This window comes from Vicugna pacos, chromosome 4 (genome assembly GCF_048564905.1).
Source record: "Vicugna pacos chromosome 4, VicPac4, whole genome shotgun sequence".
NCBI lineage: Eukaryota > Metazoa > Chordata > Mammalia > Artiodactyla > Camelidae > Vicugna > Vicugna pacos.
Genome location: NC_132990.1, coordinates 73,139,967 through 73,157,723, shown reverse-complemented (window position 1 = coordinate 73,157,723; position 17,757 = coordinate 73,139,967). Strand labels below are relative to the sequence as shown.

Below are 17,757 nucleotides of genomic sequence, written 5' to 3'. Positions count from 1 at the left end.
CCCCTACACCAGAGAACTTTTGGATGGGTTTTATCTAATTAGTAACTATTCCTTAAGCATGTAGTGGGCGCCGGGCGCGTCCTGGGAACAGCAGTGAGGTAGCTGAGAAGTACCCCCACCCTCTAGTTGGTGGTGAAAATTGCTAGGGAGATAACAAACAGGACAGGGAATCGGCTGGATTGAGCAGGTGGATAGGGCTGCCATGTAAGTACAGTGGCCAGGGAAGACACAAGGTTGGCTTGGTGACACATTGTGTCACCCAACTCAGGGCACCTCCCACTTCTGCGCTGGACAAGCCCCTCTCCCAGCGGGATGGAACTGAGGACCTGGGAACCAAGGACCCAGGCCACCATCCGAAGGGGAAGCCTGGACAGGGTGGGACAGCAGGTTCAGGTTGGGGGGACCAGCTTGACAAGACCCAGTGGTTGGGAAAGCGGCACATTAGCTTCCTAGGGCTGCGGCAACAAATCCCCGCAAACTTGGACGGCCAACAATAGAAATGAATTCCGTCACAGTTCAGGAGGCCAGAGGCCAGAAATCCAGGTGTCAGCGGGGTTGGTTCCTTCTAGAGGGTCTGAGGGGGAAATCGGCCTTGCCCCGCTTCTCGCTTCAGCTGGCTGCCAGCAACCCTAGGCATTTCTTGACGTGTAAACCTATCACCCCAAACTCTGCTCATTGTGTGGCCTCTTTCCGTGGCTCTCTCCTGTGTCCAACTCTTCCTCTTTTATAAGGACACCAGTCATATTGGACTTGGGGCCTGCTGTCATCCAGAGTGACCCCACTTTGACATCTACAAAAACCCTATTTCCAAATAAGGTGACATCTGGATGTGAACTTTGGGAGGGACACTATTCAACCCAGCACAAGTGGTATATGCCAGTTAACATGAGCACACTTGTGGGCCCTCCCTGCATGAGAGCCCCCTGGCATGTTCCCCAAGCTGCTTTACAGTCCCCCACCTGCCTGGCCCCATGGAACCCAGGGCTGTCGGCTGGGGTCGGGAGGTGGGGTTCTGGGCTGTGGAGCTATTTAATGAGCATTTCATTGAGCACTCTGTGCACCAGGCACTAAGGTGCTAGAGACACAGCTACAAACACGTGCCCTGTCCCAAGGCCTCACTCTCTCCTGGGGACACAGGCAGAAAGCAAATAATGTCAGGGCACCCCCCAGCCTCTCTAAGTCAGGAGGATGGACAGGAACCAACTCTGAGGCTGGGGCAGAGTGGCCAGTGAGGGGATGAGGGGCACGTGGTGTCTGGAGGTGCTTCAAGCTGGAGGGAGGCATCGCTCTGCCCAAGATGGGCTGCATCAGGTGATAGCTGAGGAAGGACCATGACTCAGCAACTCAAGGGGCACCGGTGACCTGTCAGAGAACCCTGAAGCCATCCAACAGCCGTCTTAAAGGGGGAGTGCCTGGAGAAGCCAGAGCGGGTAGCTGCTCTGAGAGTGGGTAGCTCTCTCATTTTCTCTGATGAGAAAAATGGATTCATATTCCAGCATGTAAATGGCCCCACAGCCCCCAAGCCCAGATCAGAAAAAGCATCATCAGCTTTGAAACAACTTTATTAGAAGGCTGTTTTAAATGACAACTTCCAATCCTTTCTTAATTTGCTTTTCCACAAATCCCAGTTATAACTCTTTATATCACAATAATTTTTGCATTGATCTTTGCATCCTATTTAAATTATCCTCATCAGGCCATTCTAGTGCAACGGAAGTGGGACTGCGAAGTTGCATGTTGACCAGCGTTACTGAGCAGAGGCAGTGGGGGCCCCGGAACAGAGGGAGCCCGCTTCACAGGTGTGGGTGGGGAGCCCACCCCAAACTCACAGTGATAGGCACCTCACCGCCTTTGTCAGTCAAAAAGGGTGAATAAAGAAATCCCCCTGGTCCAGAAAAGATTTGGACTTCTGTCATCAACAGAGCTGAGATTTCTCCCACTCTTCCTGTCCCCGAGTCAAGCCCTCAGATCCTAAGGCTTCCTGGGTGCTGACCCTGCCTGACCGGCCGAGCGACTGTCTCCCCTGGATCAGGGGCCTTCTACCTTCTTGTCTTTCTTCTGTCACCAGTTCCGAGAGGAATTTCTTTGGACAGACATGACACAGCAGGGTGAAGGGAGACTCCCGTGGCCCCCTCCTCCCTTTCCCATCTCACCTTGCAGGTGCTGGGAAGGTACAATCGACCGTGAACATAAATACGAATGAAAAATGAACGTGAAAATGACAGGCTATTAATTAAACAAATCTATAAAAATAGTTAGGACATAACTCTGTTCAAATAAATACGAAATAAATAGGCTCCAAGCAGTGTGATATGTTGCATCAGTGGAATGAGAGGCTGGTCCCACTTTGTCCCCGTTGGGATTGGACACGAACCCCCCGGGGCGTCAGAAACAGACTTTAATGCATCGGCCAAGCCATCGGCTCCCTTTGTCTTCCCTCTGGAAGAACGGAACTTGCAAATTTGTCCAGCTTGTCTTTCTGAACAAAACCCTTTTCCCAACAATACATAATTAAGGCCTTGAACACCTTTTCTTTCTCAACAGGGCACGCAGACTTGGAGCAGAAACTGCCCTTCCTGCTCCAACACAACGCCCGCTGCCCTCATGCCAGTGCGGGGACAGGGAGTTGGTTCTGAGCTGGTGCCAGTCCTGATGGAGGCTGGGGCCAGCTCAGAGCCCCAGGAGCCCCCGGCAGCCGGGAGCGGAGGCCCTTCCGTGCAGCCATGCGCCAGGATGCCAGGCAGCCCCTTGCCCACCTCAGGCACATGCGCATCCAGGTGCCCATCAGAGGCAGCCCAGAAGCCAATAGCAGGGCTCAGATGGGGGAGCTCAGAAGCCAGACTCCTCCCCCTCCCCTGCACAACCCAGCCAGCAGCAAGGCTGTAGGTCAGGAAGTCGGAGTTAAGTCAGGTAGAACAACTCTTCCCCACAGACTGAGGAGAGAGGAGTGAGGAGGGCGTGGGGAGTGGGCTAGTGGCCCTCCCTCTACCATTTGAAACAGCAGCGAAGAAGGAAGCAAGGTGGGCCTGGGGAAGATGCCCAGCAGCCCAGAAGGTGGCCGGCGCCAATGGTCAGGCCGCGAGGACACGATGAAAAAACTAAGCTGGCCTCCCAGCTTTGCTGCTTGGCAGGCACTGCAGGAAACATTCTGTCCCCACGCGCATGAGCCTGTGTCCTGCTGAGCCCTGGACCCCAAGGGATGCCCAAGGGTCTTCCTGGAACAGACAGAGGGGTCGGCCAGGGACAGCAGGACAAACCCAGTGGGCCTGCCAGCTCTTCCCCTCTCCTGGGCAGGCGCATCCCAGGGTTTTCACAGCTTGGCTTAAGTCAGCTTAGTGTTGGCACATTCACAGAATGAGATGGCTACACATCCCAGGGCTGCAGGCCCAGGATCAGCGAGTCCGCAGGTGGAGCTGCCCTCCCTCCCGTCACCGCGACTGCACGCCCAAGGTGATCTTCAGGTTCTCGTACACCACATAGCTGATGCTCACGGCGGGGATCACCTTCATGAAGTTGGGGGCCAGCCCCCGGTACAGGCCAAAGGCCCCCTCGGTCCGCAGGATCTGTTTGAAGAGGCTGCTCATGGTCACCTCCGGGGCGCCCTCAATGGAGGCTGCAGCGAGAGAGGATGCCCATCAGAGGCCATTCGCCAGCTCCTCCCTAGGTCCTCACCTGCCTGGGGAGATGGGACCCTGGGGACTGACTGGCCTAGGACCAGCCTTACCTTGGGCCTGCATCCGTGTCCTGACCAGGGCCAGTGGGTAGCTGGCCAGCTGGCCGCAAGTGCTGGACATGGTGCCACAGGCCAGGAGCACAAAAACGCCGGGGTCTGCACTGTTCACCGCATAGCGCTGCAGCCAGGCATTCTTGAGCGTCTGGAAGGGAGAGGGGAGCCGGGATGAGCCAAAGTGCTGCAAACCCCAGTAAGGAAGAGCTTGTGAGGCAGTTAGACTGAGGGGCTGGGGACAGTTACTGGATCCACACAGGAGGCATTTCCCGTCACATGGGATCCACCAGGCCACTGTAACCCGATTCGCGTGGCCTGGGCCAGCCTGGGGCTTGCTGGGCTCCTGGCCTGCTTGCCCTCTGTTTCTGCTGTCACTGGGGATTCCTGGATAGGACAGGGAGCAGGGATGAGGTGGGGACAGCACCCCCCTCCCTCCCCAGAGAGCCTGACTCCTGTGCTTTGGAGTCTTCTGGGGGCCCAGGAAGCTCCCAGGGCATCGTGTTCTGTAGATCTGCCTGCCAAGCCCCTGGGGCTGCCAGGGGGAGGCAGTGTGACAGAAGACCTGTGCAATAAACAGCTGGGTCTGGGAGGAACCTCTGCTGCTGTTCCTTGTCCCAGCTGTCCCCAGTGGCCTATCAGGGAAGGAGACAACTGCAGGGAGCTGGTGGGGGTCGGGGTCCTGACACATGGCTAGGAAGGAGTTTCTGAATCTCTCCTGCTGTTCAAGGGGCCTGAGCACTCTGGGGCCTCACCTCGTAGACGGCCAGGTCTATTCCCGCATACGGGATGATCCCCAGCATGTTGGGAACGTAGCCCTTGTAGAAGGCAGACATGCCCTCTCTGGCCAGGATCTTTCTGGCGCAGTCCAGCATGCCCGAGTACTGGCCTGTCTTGCGCAGGGCCATCCGGGTCTTCAGGACCTGCAGGCCCAACAGGAGTGACGTTAGCATGAGCACGGCCCACTCCTCACCCTTGTCTCCCCCGCCACACGTTGCCCGCCCCAGGACCAGTGCGGCCCTCACCTCCATCGGGTAGATGCTGCTCTGGGCGATGGCCCCCGCCAAGGACCCTGCCACAAGCCTCTCGTGAATCCTCAGCGTCTCCTGGTCACTCCCAACTAGGCGCTTGATCTGGAACAAGGAGCAAATAAACTGATGAACTCCAGAGACCAGCAGCCCTGCTCCCGCCCCACCCTCCCTCAAGGAGCCGGTCGAGTTTAGCTGAGACCTGGTACCCCTGGCACTTTTGATGCTGCGCAGAAATGGAAGGGACAGGTCTGCAGGGGAACTGATGGTAGAGCTGGGGTCAGACCCAGGCCTTTTCCCGCCCACCGTGCCCTGCTGTCCTGTCCCTCAGGAACCAGGACTGGCTCCAGGTTCTGGGGAATCAACAGGGTGGGGATCTCACTCCAGGGGAAGCTGAGGAAGCAGCTGCCGACTGGTGACTCTCCCTGGGGAGCTGGGTCCTCACCTGCTCATAGGCCATGAATTTGATGGCCGACTCGGGGGCAATTTTGAGTACGTTGATGCCGTTGCCCCGCCAGAGTGACTTGGCCCCTCCTTCTCGAATCATCTGGGTGAACCCACCCACGATGCACATGTTGTTGCTGCGGGAGGCATGGACCTGGGGAGGGAAGGACAAATGGTCAGAAGGAGCTCAGCGGCCACAGGAAGAAGAGTCAAGATGGAGGCTGGCAGGCGGGCCCTGTCGCTCTTGGTATTCTGAGACTGACTCAGCACCCTGAGAATCAAACGTGGTCCAACTAGACTTTACTGTGCACCTGCTGGTGCTAACATCATGTTAAACACCTCCACAAGGACTCGTTTTTAAAATTACAAAAAAAGAAGAAGAAAAATCTTTTTATTATAGAAAATTTTCAAACATATAAAAGTATAGAGAATTACATAGTGAGCTTCCTGAACCCATAATGAGCTTCAATGACCATCAAACCACAGCCAACCTATGTCCCTGCCCCCGTTATTTATTACTTATGTCATTTCACCCAGGACTGCTTCTGATCTCTCGGGCGCTCCTGGGGGTTTGGCTAAGAAGAACAAACTGACGAGGCAGTTTGTTCGAGCCCCTCAGTTCGCAGAGGCATGGGGTCCTGGGGGTGAAGTGATTTGCCCAAGGTCACCCAGCTGGGGGAGTCAGACCTTAGTAGAGTTCTAGGCCCAGAGCCCCTCTCCCTGGACCACCCCGCCTCCCTGATTTCAGCACGAGAGGGGAGCTCTCATTCTTCCGTCCACAGTCCTTGCTCAAACCCAGACAGACCCAGGAGGGCGGAGGGAGCAGGAAAGGATAACGCCTCCTCTGAGCAGGTCTCCTGGCATAAAAAGTGCCAGAACACAAGCGCGGAGACAAGGGGGTGACTGGCCACCATTTAGACGACACTGAAATCTAACGGTGTGTCCTCATGCAGGCCGATTTCACAACCTGGCCCCTGACGTGGGTCCAGCTAATCTCTGCCCTGTGGACGTGGAGTCAGGTGTCCGATCAAGGTAATGGTAACTGGGTCAGATGAGCAGCCACTCGCACCACCCCCCGTGTGCTGGCCTACATAAGATGCGTCTAAGGAATCAGGTCCCTGCCACACCCCAGTTCTCACTGGGGTCTTCTGCCCACATTGCAGTCCTGTAATGCGACCCTGGCGTAAGGGCCTCAGATAAAATTAGATCAGCTACGTGCAAAAGGTCACCTACGCCTGGATCTAATGTCACCCTTGTGGGAGCTATAATTCCAATCTAATTTACTGGGTTAAAAAAGTATGGGCCCAAAGCAGGGTCCCAGTCAAGGAAGGGAAACCAACCCGCCCAGAGCCCCCAGGTGGAACCAGGCGGCTGGGGGGCCGGTCTCCTGCGTACCTGCATGAGCACCTTGAGTCTGTCCAGGGGGGCCGTACAGGTTCTGGATACGGCCCCCGCCCCACCGCCGGCCACCAGGTGTCTCCACCACATCCCCGTCTGCCTCTCCTCCATTGTGAACTCATCGGGGACTGTCAGATTCTCACCTACATCAAAGATCTGTGAGCAAGACCAACAAAGATAAATCAAGCAGGCTCCTGATGGAGGCAGAACTACTGGCAGACAGCTAGGTCCACTACCTCCCACTGTCTAGAATGGACGACAACCCAAGGGGCCACACAGATGGTGAGGATGCCAAGGACTCTGGGTGGGAGACTGATGTGGCCCCTTCCCCTTCTCTCTGTGAAGGTGGCAGAGCTCTGGGCTCTTTGTGGCCTTGGAGAGGCCCAGGTTAGAATCTTAGAGCACAGCTGGAAGAAAGTGGGTACAAAGCCAGGCGGACAGCCCTTTCCAACACTGCCAGGGGCTGCGGCAAGAATAGCTTACAAAGGCATGTCAGATGAGCATCACCAGGCTGGCTGTACCGAAAGGATCAAGTCAAGGGTAAAAATTCTTCTGAAACCTGATGTGTAACTGGATCACGCTGGCAGAACATTATGCAAGGCTTCTGCAAACATGAGAGGGTTGCAATGCCTGTGTAACACTCTCTTTCCTGCGCGGCATCAGGCAGAGCCGGCTCGGCTCTGACCCTGGGGCTGCCGGCCAGACCCACGGGTCAGCCCCCTCCTCCCCATGGAGCGTCCACTTAGTCTCACCCAACAAAGACGCCAGGTGTCCCCTGAGGGCACTGCAGGAGCAGGGGAGGAGGAGCGCCGGCGGCCTCCCCTCTGGAGCCCACAGTCCAGGTGGGTAAGGCTGCAGTCAGGGGCGCTCAGCAGGGACCAGCAGAAAGGGATGCTCATGGGCAGGGGTTTGACGCGGTCATGTGGTCGCTACCAGTTGGGGGGTGGAGCTCTGTGTATTTCTGACCGGGCGTGAAAGACCAGCATGTGTGCGGCTGTGGGGACGGATCCTTTTGCAACAGAAATGACCCAAGAAACTTTGAGCCCTGCTATTTGATCTCTATAGAGTAGCCCCCTACTGCCTCCTGGGAGGAATCACACTGGCTCTGGGAGAAGAGCAGGAGCAGGGAGGTGCTTTAAGTGGACCTTGAAGAACAGGCAGCATGTAGACAGGAGGGTGTCAGGCAGAGGGAACCTTGTGTTTGGGGAACGGGTGAGCCGTTCAGGTTGGCCGGCATGTGGGAATTGGAAGGCTCCGTGGGGCCTGGGGAGGAGTGGACAGTCCTGCTGCTGAAGAGGGACCCCCACCGGGATGGGGGCTGACGCTGGGCGGAGGGGACCCTGTGAACCTGCCTTCAGGCCCCGGGTGCGCGGGCCTCACCGTGGAATGTTTCCAGTACAGGATGATCTCGGGGATGTTTTCCACGGGATGCAGGAGGTGGTAGTCTCTCCACTCGTTCCAGTCGATGGTCATGGTGCCGTTCTTGTCCATGCTGCAAGGCAAACGCACGGTCGCCCACGTGTCAACAGGCCTCACCTGTCAGCCGCACTTCCCACCTCCAGGGGAGCCAAGGGCAGGCTCGTGGCCACCAGGAAACCACGGAAGGCGTCTCTGCCCCCGAGGAGAAAAGGCAGGGTGGCTCCACGCCCCACTTCGCACAAAAATGGGTGTCACAGCCCACAAGAACCCCGCTCTGGTCAGGCACAGAGGTCAAGGAGGGAGGCGGTCCCCGGGGTGACACGGATACTTACTAGGTGACAGGGCCCCAGAAGTGGCCCGTTCGTATTCTGACAGACAGACAAAGGAGGATGCAGAGGAGAGAGGAGAAACACACAAATAAGTGCTCTGAGCAGAGTGAGGCAAGCACACAGCGCGGCACAGCATGAGGACGCGCCCCCATGGCGCCGGGGAAGCGAGGGCAAGAGGCTGCTGTCCCTGCCCAGCCGGCCTTGGACCCCAGGGATCCCGGGAGGCTCGGAGGACAGGAAGTGGCTCCAGGGCTACGCTGTGCGACTTCCCAGCACAGCAACAAGGATGCCGGCCCCCAGGACCACCACTCACCCACGGGCTTCCCTGGGCGGCGGCACACTGATTCTGCTGTTAAGAGGAAATTACTCTGCATGGAGGGCTGCCACGTGAGCCCTGCCCCCTCACCACCAGGCAGAGAAGGGTGTTCCTGGCTCGCCCTTCATCTACTAAAATCCCCCCACTAGTCTTTCTCTTCATGGGTCACTGCTGCCTGGGCACCCTGCCAAGTGATTTGTGATTCTTCAACTGAGAGCTGACCTGGAACCCAGGGAGCGGCTGATCTCTGGGAGGGGTTACTTATTCACCCCTTCCAGGCATCAAAAGCCAAAGTTCGAAGAACAAGGTCAATACAGTTAACACACCACAGAGTTAGTCCAAGAACCTTTCTTTCGTCACACTTTTGTTAAATGAAACAGAGGCTGGCTATGCACTCACCTCTTGAGAATTTTTTCTGCCTGCTGTTCAGATATCTTGACTCCCAGGTCCCGCAGGGACTGCATGATCTCCTGCGCGTCAATCCGCCCTGGAACAACAGAGGCTGTGAGCCCGGAGCCAGGCCGGTGGGGAGGCCCAGGAGGGGGTCGGCCACCGGCTCTGGAGGCAATGCTCACCATCATTCTTTTTGTCCAAACTCTTGAACACCAGCCTCAGCTTCTTCTCGTGATCTTGGAGATAATGGACAAATTCTTCAAAGTCTAGCTGTCCATCGAGGTCTTTGTCACCAGCTTGTACAATTTTCTAGAAAACAAAAGTAAGGTTTCGTCCTTGAGCTCACGCCCCAGTTTTTCCTGTCCCTCGTGGTGCCCTGACCCCAGGAGACAACTGCTTGTCTGTGAACAGAGGTGGCCCTAGTGACCCGAGATGCTTCCCCTCCTCCACTCCCAGGGCCACCACCTGGATCCCCAAGGGCCAGCCAGAACCCAGCCAGGAGCCCACCTTGCTTCCCTCACAAGCAAAGAGGGAAAAGGAGCCTCCGGGAGGAACCCTTCAGACAGAGGCTTTCTCGTCCCATGTGTTCGGAAGACCAACTTGTCCCACCAGGTCAGCTGCCTGGCTCCCCTGCAGCTCTGTCCCTGGAGCCAGGCCTCTGCCCCACATGCTCTCTGCCCAAACGTTGGGTGGCCTTGGGGCTCCAGATTCCATCAGAAACTCTGCAGCTTGCTCTTTTTAATCCCTAAAAGTGGCACTGGCCCAAGAACAACTGTGTGACCAGGGTGAAGAAGGGACAGGGCAGGCTGCCCCCTGCCAATGCCTGCTTGGTGGAAACCCTGCCAGAGAGAACTCCTGGACGATGGAGGAGTGGTAAGAGCCACAGGAACTATTCTTGGGCATGTGCTTGGTGGCTGTCTCGGATCTCAGGGGAGCCTGATGTTATAACCAACCTCAGCTCCCTTAACCAGCACTAAAAAGCAGGGCAGCTCTACTCAGGAATAGTTCAGTGACCCAAGGAGGCTTTAAGAGACAATGTTCCTGGGAAGTGAGGTTTCAAAAAAATCTGTGCTTTGTTCAGCAGCTGCAGTCCGTTTTAGATGCTCAGCAACTGGAAGTTTGCCACAAAAGCACAAGCACTTGGATCTACGAAATGCTTTACCTCTAGTAACCCACTGAGTCCTTGCAAACAGCTCTAGGAGGTAGTACTATCATCCCCCCCCCCTTTATAGAGAAGGAAACAGAAGCTCAGAGAGGTTAAGTAATTAATCCAAGGTCACACATCTAGGAAGTGGTAGGCGGGATTCAAGCCAGGCCTGTTGGACTCCAGAGCCACCTCCCTAGAGATCCGGCTGCCATTCTAAAGATTGATCTCAAGAAAGGTGGCGGACACACATGAGTCACTCCAACCCAGCAACCCCTAAAACTAGGACCGAGAGTCTCCTAGGTAAGATGGTTATAGTCCCTCAGTGTTGCCCAATTCTCTCAGCGAGAAATACACACATTATCCACAAAGCAATGTCTTCTGAGCCACTGGGTTTGGAAATTGATGGACCACCAGGCTAGGTGGCACTCTCAAAAGATTCCAGTCACAGTCGTGCTCTGAATCGCCTGATGGCTGTGACTGCTCAGTCACCAAGGGTGCTAGGAGGAGGTCTGGACAGATACCATGTCACCTAACATGATCCAAAGAACAACTCGGGGGTGTGGCTGGAATGTGAGACAGATGCTGGTACAAGTTCCGTCAGCTCTCTGGAGATACGTTAACTTCCTGCAGACATTTGTGCTCTCTGCCAAGAATGATACAGATTACATATAGGTTATCATCCTAGATTTATGGCAGGAGCAGAAATAGAATCTCCATGTCACTTAGGGAGGAGGGAGCAGTAGGCATGAAGCTCATTGGATCTGGGCGGCTCTGCCTCCAACGCGATCTATGATCCTCGTTGTGTGGGTGCCCCGTGATACAGACAACCCAAGGATGTGCTCAGACAGCTGATTTCAAGATATTCTAAGTCCTCGCCTCCACCTCAGCCCCGTCTCCCTCCTAGGATATGCAAATCATCACCCCCTGCATGACCTCTGACCTGCACTGCCATCATGAGCACTGGGGGACAGCGTGGGATCTGATAAAAGGAGAAGTCGGGGTGCCCCTTTACAAGGCAGGTGACCCCCAGAGACTCTGTAACTGTTTCCCCATATTTAAAAATGGTAATTGATTTCTGCCACCTCCTGCTCCAGAGACACCTCCCTTCACCACCCACTGCTGCCTGTTGCTTTGTTTCACCCAAAGCACAGCCCTGCCAGCTCCAGCCGCCATAGCCACCAAGCCCTGGGCCTCCAGTGAGGGGTCTTCCCCTCCCTCTGCCCCTCAGGCTCAGAGAAAGAGCCCTGCAGCAGCCAGACTGTGCCCCGACTTCCTGGCCCTGTACTTCTCAGAACCCAGCCCTCTGCAAGAGAATTCCTTTCCACCTCCCACAAGTGCCTCCCCTGTAATTCCAGGCCTTATTGGGAGTCACATGAGAGCCCGTCATTCCAGTGATGCAGCTTTAGCCGGCTACAGCCACATGACAGCTGGGGAAAAAACCGGCACACTTGGGATATTCTCTCCCCTGGGATGGTGGGCACACTGAGGCGTGCGTACCCGCTACCATCACTCATCCGTTCACTCCGACACTGATGAAATACCCACTGCCTCTCGCGCTCCGCACAGACCTGCTTCCACTGGCGGTAGGTGGAGACCTCCTGGGAGGGGATAAAGACACTGAGTTTGAAGATGGACTTCAGCTCGGCGGGAAGCCCCTTGGACTCGAAGTACTGGAACTCGGTCTGAGCCTCCCCGAGGACGGGCATATAAAGGCACAGGCAAAGCATGCTGACAGGAGCCGGTGCGAGGCCACCACTGGAGCAGGTTCAGACGGCGTGGAAACCGGGGAATGCTGCCTGGCCCGGCACACAGACACAAGATATCCTGGGGCGCAGCTGTCATTGGCTGCCTCAGCCCTGCCCTTTTACTTAATTGAAAAAGTCTTCTCACTGTAAGTCCCTCTAACAGCCAATGAGCACAGACCCCTGCAAGGAGGAGGAGGAGGAGGAGGCGTGGGGTTGTTCCAGTTCAGAGGGATAAAGATCAGGACTGACGTCACCTGCTCCCGTTAACCCTTTGGAGACAGGCAGAGATTTCTGCCCTGCCGTGGGATCCGGCCCCAAAACCTTCACCCGCTGGCTGCCAGCCAAGCCCTCCAAACAAACAGCCTCTGGCCTGTTTTTCCACAAGGTCCCCAAACGCGTCACACAGTACAATGGTTTCTCCCCTTAGTAAGTCATTCCCAACAGAAAAGTATGAGAGATTGAATGAGATTGAATCACAGCTTGCTGAACTGGGCCTAGTTTAGCTGTGAGGGTAGAAGTCTGTGGGGGTGGTAAGGTGGGGGGCATCTTAGAAGCAGCCCCTCAGTGGGGCTCATTCATCCCCAGGGGAGCTGCCCTTGAGCCGGTGAGCCCTGGACTTGGCTGCCTTGGCCGCACAGCCTTCGGGCACAGTTCCGGCCGGCTCCAGTGACCTTCCCCAGGCCACTCTGCATGTGAGCACCCCGTCCCCTGCAGGCTTCACCTGGGGACCCCACAGGCACTGAGGTGGCAGGGTGGGGGCAGGAAGAGGACACTCTGGGCTAAAGGTAATTGTGCTGGGGGACAGACGCCTCAGGAGCACCGATCTCAAGCCCAACCTCACTTGAGACCCCCAGACGTAGTCTTCAGAGCCCACATTCACTCAGACCACTTCAAAGTTCAGTGGAACCGTAGCTTCCTGGCCTAGGACTCTGCTGCTCGATACAGAAGTTTTTCCATTTTAAATTAATTAAAATTAAATGAAACTAAAAATTCATTTCCTCAGTCTCATGGCCACATGGGTCCTAGAAAGTCAAGACCTGAGCTCTATTTAAGGGCCAGCCTGCTGTCTCCACCTCATTCCTTCCCACAGAAAGTGTCAGATCCGTGCTGCAGAGGAAGAGACCACGTCACAGAGATGAAAAAGGCATCCGTCTCGCCTTGTTCCTTCTATAGTGTACCACTTCCTAATATAGACAAAACCTCACCATTGGGATGGATTAAAAACAGATCGTTATCATTTGGGGATCCACAAAAGTTTTAAAAGGAATTTCTTAATTCACTAAAGAGCTTTTTGTTAAGAACTTGAAAAAAGTTCCAAAAATAAGATGCTGATGCTTATGTACAACATCATGAAACAGATTTTAATAACTTATATGACATTTCCGCCCTTCTAAATGAGATCTGAAGATGACTCTGTGAAAACAGGTCTTGGGCTGTTTCCTCCGTCCCCTAGGGTGGAACTGATGAGGTATCCAGAGGCAACACAGGATTATCCAGGCAGATTCCTGCTCAGCCTCCACCTAAACCCACAACACTCAGTTGTCTCTTAAGCCACTCAATCCAGAACGTTCTGCTTTGGGGCTATTTTTACATACATCTTACCTCTACTGTTGGGGTCTTTGAAGGCAGGACCTTTGTACCTCCTTGCCTGGAATTTGATCATGGACCTTTGTACTTCCTTGCTTTTGCTTTGATCATGGAAGGTGCTGGATAAAAGCAGTTTCTGAATGAATGAACATGCTTGGCAGGGCTCTAAGACCCCGAAAAACAAACATGATCACTTTTGATGAAGACATTAGGTTTGTTTTTCCAAGTGTCTACAAACAGAATCTTCAGGGTATTTTGTCCACCTCAACAAGATACTGTACTGTTACTCTTATTTCAAAGAAAGTTCACATTTATAAATAAAAGAGCTGAATTTTTAAAGTGCTCATCTTCCGATGGCAGGGAATACTCAGTGGTAGAGCACATGCTTAGCATGCACAAGGTCCTCGGTTCAATCCCCATTTAAATAAATAAATAAAATAAAATGCTGAGCTTCCTTTGTTAAATTATTCATGTTTGCTTCTGAAACAGAAATAAATTACACAGATCTGTTGAAGTGCCTGAAGTCATTTCAACGATGACTACAATCTTTCCATATTTGCCTACAAAATGGCAAATATTTTGACTGAATAAGTAAGTTGTTCAACTGGAGATGTTCATTTCCTAATACACTATAGTTTTCAAATAATTTTGGTAAACGTAACTGTACCATTGAGGTTATTTTTGTACCACTGAGTTTTATGCTGTATTACAAGACATCTGAGAAGAGATCTGAAAATACCAAATGGAAGTGAAATCGATATTCAATTTATAAAGAAAAATGATTAAAGCATTATCAAATAAGGGCAGCTATCTTCTAGAGCAAAAAAAAGAATGGAATCTCCTTATTTATAACAAAGCTCATTACAGACTAGTGGTATCACAACGTCAGGAAACGTTCTCTGAAAAGTTCTGCACGTGCCTGTCAAGATGTTATTTTACAACACTAACGTTAATTCTATTCCAATGTTAATTTTGAAAAAGGGCTCCAACGTAATTTTATTTTGCAACTGTGACTGAGTCTAACAGAATGTCTTCATTGAACAAACATAAACTGGCATTTGCTTATTTATTTCAACCACCAGTCCTCCTGAGTTTCAAAGGTCATGCAGAACTCTGTTCTCACACAGAAACTGGCACTTCTCAGGAGAGCCAATCCTGAGGCACCTGGTGTCCCACGAAATGCTCCATCCCTGGAATTACAGACACTGGGCCCCAGAGGGGCCCAGGGGTCATCTCTCAATCTCTGAGATGAGCAAACAGACCAGAGGAGGCTACCTGGTTTGCCCAGACCCCAGAGCCGGTTGGCAGCAGAGCTGAGGCTCACCCAGGGCCCGGCTCTTGTTACAACAACCACTTAAAACAGCACCAAACCTGACACTTACCAAAAAGATTTTAGAAAGCAGTTTCTAAGAACAGTTGCCAGCCTGGCCCTGAGAATTACAGTGAGTGGTACCTCAGACTGGAAGGCGGCAGGTGTGGTGGAGCAAGTTCAGCTAGCCTTCGCAAAAAAACAAAAATAAAAACACCCACAAAAAACTGTATCTGTTACAGCTCTGAACACATACGTGAGAAATACAAATAAGGAAGAAGACTAAAGCCAGGCTTGTGTTCCATCCCTGATGTTTCACACCAGCTCCTGGTGCTTCAAGACCCCTACAAAACGTGCTTCCTCTCCCGCTCCTGCTGTGTAAGCTTCTTCTCTGCTCTCTTTACCTGTTCTAATTTTGTGACCCAGATCTACTTTTGTTTCCTCTCTTTCGATGCCCATTCCTACAGCAGCTAGTACTCAGAAACAATGACAGCTACTCCAGGGTCCCTTAGAATTGAATGGCATTAGATTTCGCTTCATCTGTAAAGCAGCTCCTCCCACAAGCACCTTCTCCCCCTCAGATTTGCCAGTGCCCCACCTCACAAGCTTTCCTCGTTCTACCACTCTGTTTCACGCCAAAGAAACAGGTACTTCCTGTAAGTGCTGGAATACCGTAAGGACAGGGCAGGTAGAGCACCTTTGGGAGCGTAGCATTAGCTCAGAAAGTATTTCCCCCCCTCCTCTACAATGACTCAGACCAAGCCCAAAATATTAATATGTGAAGGAGCCCTGCCAGCATCCGGCTGTTCCGGCCCCGCCCACCCATAAGGTGCTCGAACCTCATTTGCTGCTGTGGCCGCAGTGTCATTTGATGATCAGGTTGCCATGACAGCCCAGTGTAGCTGGTTTCCAATGAAACCTGCCTACACTTGGCAATTAGACACACAATGAGCAAAATTCTCTGAGCTTCTGAGAAGACGGCCCCTCGGGATTTGAAAGCTTGAATGCCGCTGAGGGCACCTCCCACTCCAGACTAATGGCTCTCTTCTCCAACTGCAGATCAACTGTAAGACAAAGATAAAGGGAAATACTGGAACAGTTCCTAGAATGAAAACTTGCAGGAACCCGACTCACTAGTAGACATATTTAAAAGACGGAAGTGAGAGTAAAACAAAGTAGTGCGGCTGGGAAACTGAAAGGCCTGAGAACCAACACGAACATCTCTATGAGGTTTCCAGAATGCAGTGGAAGCCCCTTCCTGAGAGAAACGGCGAGGCCAGGCCCCAGCGGCCAGCGATCACAAGCCTCAACCCCCACCTTCAAGAGCAGCTGCACTGGAGAAGCACAAATGCTGCTGAAACACTCTAGTCCAATTTTTAGTTTATCAGCTTTGAAAGCGCCCACACCGCCCAGATGTGCTTTCTTGCTTACTTCAAACCAAACCGGCTGACCCATCTCCCTCTTGGGGCTCCCCAACCCCTAGCCAACTGATCCGTCTCTCTCTTGGGGAAAAGTGCCAGGGTCTCCGGTTCAGCCTGCATTGCTCCCGATTCTGCAGGCCAGGACTGTTCAGAACAGAAAGTCCTGGTGCCAGGCCAGCCCAGAGGAGCGGAGTCGGGGAGGTGGAGGGCTGGCAAGAGGTGCCAGTCGGTGTGACTCTGGGAAATGGAGCAGTTAATTATTAAAGTCAAAAGTAGGTGAACTTAAAAGGGAGCTAGCCAATGCCTAAACCCTTGGTCATAAGGCCAGCAGGTCTGTAGATAAAAGATCCTCACAAAACACAGTGCCACCACCATTTCCGACCTCCTCTAAAATGATCGAAAGGTAGAAAGCGACACCTGTTGAAGCACATCTCAGGCACAATACAGACTCCCTGCGTCCCGGACCAGCCCATCATGGACCAAGGATTCTCCTCAATGCTTAACCCGAAACCACTGCAGAAGTTGCTGCATAAGAAGTCCCCCTTAGCAAAGGAAAACTGAACATTTGTTTCCTAAATGTAGCAACTCAGTTCAGCAGAGCCTTTTCCAGACTCCACAGTGCACCAGACACAGGGCAGAATCTCCTCCCCTTCTCCAGTTGATTTTCATCCTGAGAAAGGAGAAAAGATTCAAACTAATGCAAGCTCAGGAGAGGTGAACAGGGTACTCCTAACCATAGGCAGGAGAGATCTCAGCCAAAGAGCCTTTCTGTTCGAATCCTAAGAATTCAACTGGTTCCGTTAAAAACGGCTTTCTTAAGGGAAAGGGAGGCAGTACAGGCAAAGTCCTAGATGAATTAGGATTGAAATCTCACCTCCACCCCTTCGTAACTGTTTAATCCTGGGCAAATTACTTAACCTTTCTGCACCTCAATTTCCTCATCTGTGAAATGGGGATAACTACCCTTACCTTGGCTCTCGTGAGGACCTTCAGACATGCAAGGAATGCAGGCCTCTGCACACTGAGACTCCAGCCTCAATGCTACGCCATCACTCCCTTCCTCCCAGACCGAAAGGTAAGACCAAGGCCAAGGGTCTGACCTTCGGGATGGAGGACAGGCCAGCCCTCCGCAGCTCCTGGAAGCTGGGTTCACCTTTGGAGGTTTACTCTGTTGCCCGCTGAGCTGAGTCCTCCCCGCGCTGTTCAAGTACACTAAGATCTAAGACATGCTGTAATTGTCTGTCCCTTCCCTCCGAATGGCTTTCTGGGGCCAAAGTGACAAATCCTAAGGAAAATCTTCAACTGCATTCAAACTTCCTTCCTCAAAAAGCCACACTGAAGTGGTCACAACAGGGTAATAAAGCTTGTGCAGTGGCCACAGGAAGATTCTGGACTGGAGCTGGGCTTCTCCTTTGTCTAACTTCTCCCCAGCCCCCTGCACCAAACTGATTCATTCGTAGGTCCTCTCTTCCTCCCCACACTCCAGCTTTTTCCAGG

At 53.2% G+C, this 17,757-nt stretch overlaps 1 protein-coding gene across 5 annotated transcripts in view; it reads right to left on the bottom strand.

Annotated features, from left to right (window-relative positions):
* Window positions 1-1,544: 1,544 nt before the first annotated feature.
* SLC25A25 (solute carrier family 25 member 25) overlaps window positions 1,545-17,757 on the bottom strand; it is a 31,160-nt gene continuing 14,947 nt past the window's right edge. For 2 of the 5 annotated variants that reach the window (XM_006205472.4, XM_006205473.4), the window contains exons 2-10: window positions 9,234-9,360; window positions 9,058-9,145; window positions 7,975-8,086; window positions 6,592-6,750; window positions 5,198-5,350; window positions 4,750-4,857; window positions 4,480-4,647; window positions 3,725-3,875; window positions 1,545-3,613 (exon numbers count right to left, since the gene is read on the bottom strand). In XM_006205472.4, coding sequence (XP_006205534.2) covers window positions 3,429-3,613; window positions 3,725-3,875; window positions 4,480-4,647; window positions 4,750-4,857; window positions 5,198-5,350; window positions 6,592-6,750; window positions 7,975-8,086; window positions 9,058-9,145; window positions 9,234-9,360 — 1,251 coding nt within the window. In that variant the 3' untranslated portion in view covers window positions 1,545-3,428. Of the gene's footprint in view, window positions 3,614-3,724; window positions 3,876-4,479; window positions 4,648-4,749; window positions 4,858-5,197; window positions 5,351-6,591; window positions 6,751-7,974; window positions 8,087-9,057; window positions 9,146-9,233; window positions 9,361-9,558; window positions 9,580-11,766; window positions 12,213-13,545; window positions 13,603-17,757 lie in introns of those variants that run through there. The other 3 variants (XM_072960185.1, XM_006205474.4, XM_072960184.1) reach the window with 3 other exon arrangements.